General features: G+C 44.3%; 1 protein-coding gene across 1 annotated transcript in view; it reads right to left on the reverse strand.

Annotated features, from left to right (window-relative positions):
* LOC107548407 (ski oncogene-like) overlaps window positions 1-6,779 on the reverse strand; it is a 59,572-nt gene extending 52,793 nt beyond the window's left edge. Inside the window, exon 1 of the mRNA XM_016229074.1 lies at window positions 5,440-6,779. Coding sequence (XP_016084560.1) covers window positions 5,440-6,351 — 912 coding nt within the window. The 5' untranslated portion in view covers window positions 6,352-6,779. The remainder of the gene's footprint in view (window positions 1-5,439) is intronic.
* Between the last annotated feature and the right edge of the window lie 201 nt (window positions 6,780-6,980).

Consider the following 6,980-nt stretch of genomic DNA (forward strand, 5'->3'; position numbering starts at 1 on the left):
AACAGATTACCATGTTTTTTTCGCCGAGTTTCATACTGAGTAAAACTGTTCAGGTTTCTCGCCTGGCACTCTTGCGCAACAATAAAAATGACTCTTGCGGATATCCAAACAAAAGCCTGTTCATATCAGTAACCAACTGAACAACACAGGGTCCGTTTCTTTGCCTCGCAGGTCTTTGACCTCACGAGTCCAAGTTCTGGAACATACTTATGAAGACTTTGACCCGTGAGGTCTCAGAACAGCCGTTCGGCTCGGTTCTCAGACGGATCCTCTGGTTTATATCGTCAGCAGCTGCAGGACTATCTATGCCTGTGGAGCCCCTTGCATTCTGAAGGGGAGGCAGAGAAATGCGCAAATGCAGCTTTTCGTGTTGCGGCCATTGACATGCATACCAGGGGCCAGCTGCTGCTGAGCTGAGTCGAGTTGAGCCATCCTCTGTGTGTATGTATGTGTGTGTGTGTGTGTGTGTGTGTGGCTTAAGAGCGATATGCCTGGCGAATGAGACGGGACAAACCTAATATCCCCTTAGGGAACTGACTTCCTCTCCCAAAGCTCTTACACCCTCTCAGTTCTCCATCAAATATCCCAGAATTCTCAGAGGCGCTTGGAGGGGTGGGGGGGGAGATGCCACGCTCTCTCTCCAAAATAAATGTCTCAAGTCAGCCGAACCGAATGCGGAGGATGGAAGAAAGAAAATGAACACGCAAGGTGTTCATCAAAAGCGTTTTCAAGGGCGTGACTTAGACTAAATTACGTAGCTTTGTTTCCAAAGAGCGAACAATTAAGCTTCAAAGGCTGAGAGAGGTTAAATTCTGCTTTAATGACTGCATGATTAGAGAGGTTTACTACCCACTTCCAGCACCTGGGGGGAATTAAAGATCGAGAGAAAGAAAAAAAAAAACACTTGATTGTGGAGGAGATGAGAAGTCAGCGTGTGTGTGCGTCTAAGTGTGCCAGCAGACACGCAGCGAATGTGAAAGAGAGAGTGAGAGGGCATGCTTCATTCATGCCCATTCATACTCTCATTTGCATAATCAGTCTCTCACTGCACTTTGGGAGTGACGGTCCTGGAATGCGACTGTCGCAACTCTCCCTTCCCGTCACTGAGCTGCGGTTTCCCTGCACTGGCGGCAAGAACGTGCTGTCTGCCAAAACTCTCTAAATAACCCCTGATAAAACGCCTCCACATTTAACAGGAAACTCAGAGGGGGAAATCAAATGCATGACTAAGTGGGAAATGCTCATGATATGGGCTTTCTCGTGCTTACTGTTCTGAAAAATGAAAATGCCAACTATTCGGTCAAGTAAATCTTTCAATGTGAAAACACAATTATAATAGGGCTATAAATGTAAAATGTATTTAGTACAAATAAGTAAAAAATCTAGCACATATTTACATTGAGCAACAATTTAAAAATAGTGGAGACGAAATGCAAAAGCTCATCCTGTAGTAAAGTCTACCACAGACGGATAGACAAGGTTGATTGTAAAATAGATTTTTGTGGTCTATATGTCAACGATAGACTTATGTTCAATATAATGGAAATAAAACAAGCAACATATTGACTTATAAAGCCCTGTTGTGCATTTAATGTTTTCATCTGCTGTATTAATGCATTTTCTCATCAAATATTGATTATTTGTGATTCATTTGATTTATTCATCAGTGTATCATGTAAAAATGTATTTTTAATCAGTTGAAGGCTCAAATGTTGAGTCAATTTAAAGGCATTTACTCACTTTCTACACTTGTTTACAAAGTCTTATGCTATTTCGTCCTTAATCAATCCACCCAATCATTCAGCGTCACTCCTGACAATTACGTCCAGACATTTTTATCAGTATATAAGTAATCATGATAGCTCATGAAGCCAACTCAACACCTAAGCTTACACTTTGGACCCGTATACTACAGATCAGCAAACTCAATCCTTGTTTACCAAGCCGCCAAACTCTTTTGAACCCTCTGAACTAGATCTCAGACAAGCGCAACACTATTTTTTTTTCACCACAGAATATTAAAAGACAGTGCATGTGGACCTTAGACAGCTTGACAGAACATAATGGCTAGGTACATTTTACGCTTAATTATAAGTGTGTGTTTGAGCAAGGGACAGAGAACATCCTGTCTTTCGGTGTCTTCCGGCTGCTGACTGAAAGCACCAGACAGTCACGCACTCACAAACACTTATACACACACATATATATATGTCGAGGGAGGTTGAGTAACTACACAGTCTGTGACCTTCCCTCAGCAAGCAGCAGAGAAAGAGGAAGTTCCTTCACCCCACCCAGAGACAGAGAGAGTGAGAGAGAGACTGCCAGACTACTTTTCACTGATGAGGAACAGAAAGATCTGTAAATAACTCAGCAAAAAAACTAAACAGCTCTGTCACAATCACACAGAATATGCATCCCAGACAGCAACACAGCATATATATAGGCAAAACAAACTCAAGCTGTCACGTGCATTTGAAATCCACAGGCCAGATGTATGCTAGTTATGCAAGGTTGCAAATGCATATTATCTATATTTTTTTGAAAGAAATTAATACTTTTATTCAGCAAGGATGCATTAAACTGACCAAAAGAGACGTCTAAAATCTATTTTAAATAAATGCTATTCTTTTAAACATTCTATTCATCGAAGAATCCTTAAAGAAATTATCACTGTTTCCACAAAAATGTTAACAGCACAATCGATTTCAAAATTGATAATAATAAGAAATGTTTCTAAAAGCACCTAATCAGCATATTAGAATGATTTCTGAAAGATTATGTGACACTGAAGACTGGAGTAATTAATGGCTGCTAAAAATTCAGCTTTGCCATCACAGGAATAAATTGCATTTTACAATAGATTAAAATGGAAAACAGTTATTTGAAATTGCAAAAATATTTCACAATATTACTGTTTTTACTGAATTTTTTTTCAAAAACATTGAAAATTCCGACCCCACTGACACAATCAAACTAGCGTATTGAAAAGTATTTGCATAGAGTTGGATCGATTACATTTCAGGCCTCAGTCTTATTCTACAAACATAGTGGCAGATGAAATTGTGTGGAAGCCATTATGAAGTCATCAATATCAAATCGCCGACTCTTCCTGGCAAAGGAGTGACCAGGTGGGCGGGCGAATGTAAAAATACACAGAATCTCCCTCTCTCTAGATGGATATACAGATATATTCCACTTCCGTTTCCAAGACGTTTCAGGAGTGTTCCCTCTTGTGTGTGGTGAGAGGCAGGAAGGCTCTTGAGAGGAATAAAAGCCTGCTGTGGGGGGTCTGATAATGTGATAATGCAGAGAGCTCCGGGACATTTTGGTCTCACTTGAGACCGAGGGAAACAGCTCGATGTTAACGAGGCAACGTCATTCACCGTAAGGACCCATTCAATAGGCAAACCACTTATGACACACATAGTCAGTGCAAAAAGAGACAGAAAACTGCAAATGTGTGTAAACACACTGAAGCGCGGGCCTAGGTTTACATTCTCTCATTCTATTCATACAAGGAAAGCAAGTGGGTGAGAGCTGGTGGGTGGGGGAGGTGGTGGAGGGCTGATCACAGAGAGATGGGAGGGAGGAGATGTTGGTGAATGCACCTCTTTGTTGGTTCATATTCCGTTTCCACCACAATACTCCAATCCCTGCATCATCAGCTCCATTCAGGGAAAACAGTTAACGCAAATGGCCAGGCCTGCCATTCACTGAGTGTTTATGTGTGTGTGTGTATTGGAGGGGGGCACACTACTAAAAAACTTTTTCTCTAAACCTCTACCTCACAAACAGGAACCTGTCTGGTGCAAGAGTCAAGCATTAGAGCCCCAAGGGTAAGAAGAGCCTCCAAACATGCGAGTAACCCGAGACCGGAGACAACCCAATGCAGATAAACATAAAACAATCAGCCTGAGACTGCTTTATCGGATTATTCCTTCTAAAAATAACCCGAAATGAACTTTATGATGCATATTTAAGCAGCAAACTTGGTTGGAGTGCAGCTCGGAGAGCATGTTTTTCCCAGCAGTATTGTGATTAAACCCTGAATGGCCCGATCATTAAAAACACATCCACTGTCAAGTACCTGTGATAGCTAAATGATAGCTAAATGACCCATTTTGAAATTACCGTAACATGACGCCATTGCCGTGGGACATGTGGAAGTCGTGCTGGGCTTGAGAGAGACAGATGGAGTAAAGAGATGATAAAAAACAAGCACTAGACAGAGAGAGAGAGAAAGATGAGGACTAAGCGCCCTGGCCTTTAATGGCTCTAAATGATTGTTTGTTTACACACTCAGCACTGTATCTACAGTAAAGGCCAACGGGACAGAGGTCATGACACTGAGGGTTAGTTACTGGTCAATTAAATGCAGCATGTGGACAAGCAGAATCACCTAGAAATGCTATCTGTGATTTTTTGCATCGGTCTGCTCAAGTTAAATATTTCATGCCATTAAATTTAGGCCACTGTGACGGCTACTCTATCTCAACGTCCGCCCACAGATTCCACATCTCACCCCTCTCCCGGATATCAGGTTGTAACATTTGGACTGGGAAACCAATATCATGATAGTCTCTGGAGTCTGAAGACTGGGTCACCAAAGAACTGACACTCTTGGCCCTTTTCCAAGCACTCATCTAAGGAGGGAAGCTGATGCTACTTGGAATATGCCAGCGCAAAACCTAAGACATACAAATTTCACCCTGGTGGTGTGGCTTAGCGGTTTAAACATCTCGTCTGCCAACTTTAAGACTGTTGCTTCAATACCAGCAGAGGTGATTCATGGACATCGCCACAGTGCCCCAGAGCACTTAACCTCAGGTTGTGCCAAGGGGACTGTCCCTATAAGAAGTGCACTGTACGTCTGCCAAATAACTACTTACTGTTGAGTCTGAAGTTTGCGTCATCAAAGAACTGACACCCTTGGCCTATCTCCAAGCATTCATCTGAAGACAACTATATGGCAAGCCATTTTAACAATATCTATTTTTATGCATCTGATACTTATATTTGGATTACTGTAAATCATTAAAATTGATATCAATACATCATGAATAGTTAGTAAAACTGAAATAGGTGCCAGTAAGAATGGAAAAGCATACTGGTTGGAAGTGAATAGTTGGTATCTGAAGCAAAGATGCAAAATTGTTTGCCACTATACTAGTTTGCAATGAATTACTTGATACTTAGGACTAATCTATAGTTACTACAGAATATGTTTGTAATAAAAGTTATTAATGAAATTTGAAAAGATGGTTTTTAGATGTTATTAGCTATATTATTGGCTATACTAGGCAGCAACTAGTAACACAAAAACTAGTTAGTTTAAAGAGATGAAATGGCTTGTCATGGACATCTGAAATTTGCAGTACACTAGAACAAAACTTAAACAGTTCATTCTGATGCAGCGCAAAATGTAAAAAACTAGCTCACCCGTGATGCTTTCCGCTTGTATTTATTGGCGAAATCAAATTTCTCCTTTATGTCATCCAGGAGCTGCTCCAGACGCGCTTTCTCCTCTTTCCCCGTGTAATCCGGGCTCAGGAGGACATACGCCCTCCAGTTGGCCGAGTCAAAGCCCCAATGGCAAGTCCTGTTCTCCAGCGATTTGTGACTGTGCACCACGAATTTCTGGGTCGGGTACATGAGCATGCAGTCCATGCACTGGATGCAGGGCGCGTTGGGACTCGTGTAGAGCTCCGGGACCAGCAGACCCTTACACTTCCCGAAGCACTCGTGATAGATCTTGAAGCTCTTCTCGGTGAGTTCCAGCTCGATGGAGCCGTACAGCTCCTTCTTGGAGTGCGGCGGGTACGTCCCCCCATAGATGAGCGCGTTTCCTAGGCGCTCCGAGTCTGTCTTGGTGATGAGTCCGCAGGAGGGCGCGGAGAACGGCAGGATGCCCATCACCTTCAGGATCTCCAGCTGGTCGGCGGTGCAGCGCGAGCAGTAGATGTGCAGGTCGTCGCACACCGAGTTGATCTGCTGGAGCGAGAAATCCCGCAGCACCGTGTTGAGGATCTGCGGCAGGCACAGGCGCTTCTCGCCGCCCACTACGAAGCACGAGATCGTCTCGCCCTCCAGGACCGTCTCGCACCTCTCGGTGGAGCGGTCGGACGGGATGAAGAGCGGCCCGGGCATCACCGGAGGAGGCTGCATGGGGGGGAGGTGCAGCACAGGCTCCGGGACGTCTTTGCCGTCCTTCTTGAAGAGTAGGTCGTGTTGCCATCTGGCCGAGAAAGCGGCCGGTCCACCGAGAGAGCTGATGGCGCTCAGGTGAAACTGTTTGAGAGTTTGTTGCAGTCCCGGGTGAGGCTGGAAACTCTGTCGCGCGACTGTTTCCATGTTTCGCGCACCGCGTTGTCGTTGAAACCGAGCGTCTGGCGAGAAATACGACTCAAAGGTCCTGGTTCCGCGTCTCTAAATCCAAGTCTGTGAAAACAAGCACAAGAAGGCCGACAGGGCTTCATCAAATCCCCACTCAGACGAAGGTTTCCACCGGCGTGTCTTCTTCCCCTGCAGCGGGCTCTCTCCTGTCCATATCCACAGACAGACGCGTACAGAAAACTAAAGTGTAACACAAGCAAAAGCACGCAAGATGCAGCAAAACTATCCCACGGGGGAGCCGAACTTGTCCCACGTCAAATTCAGGAGTCAGATACACAATCCGCCAACTTTAAATCCGTATTTTTCCCTGAGAGTAGAGATCGCTGCAGCCGAACACGGCGCGTCGCCTCCGCTCCTCTGCCCCTGCAGTTCAGTGTGACTGAGTCAGTGAGCACACAGCCTCTCTCTCTCTCTCTCTGTCTATCTCTCGCTCAGTGTTTGTGTGTGTCTGGCTCAGTCATTGAATCCCAGCCAAGAATGTGACTGACTCTGCAGGCTGTGGCTCTTCCAAGAACCAGCCTTCACTCCCCACTGCTGTAGAAACAGTCACTGTACTTAAAATATCACTTTACTATAACTTTTTGTTT

Source organism: Sinocyclocheilus grahami, unplaced genomic scaffold (assembly GCF_001515645.1).
Source record: "Sinocyclocheilus grahami isolate Dianchi unplaced genomic scaffold, SAMN03320097.WGS_v1.1 scaffold16.1, whole genome shotgun sequence".
NCBI lineage: Eukaryota > Metazoa > Chordata > Actinopteri > Cypriniformes > Cyprinidae > Sinocyclocheilus > Sinocyclocheilus grahami.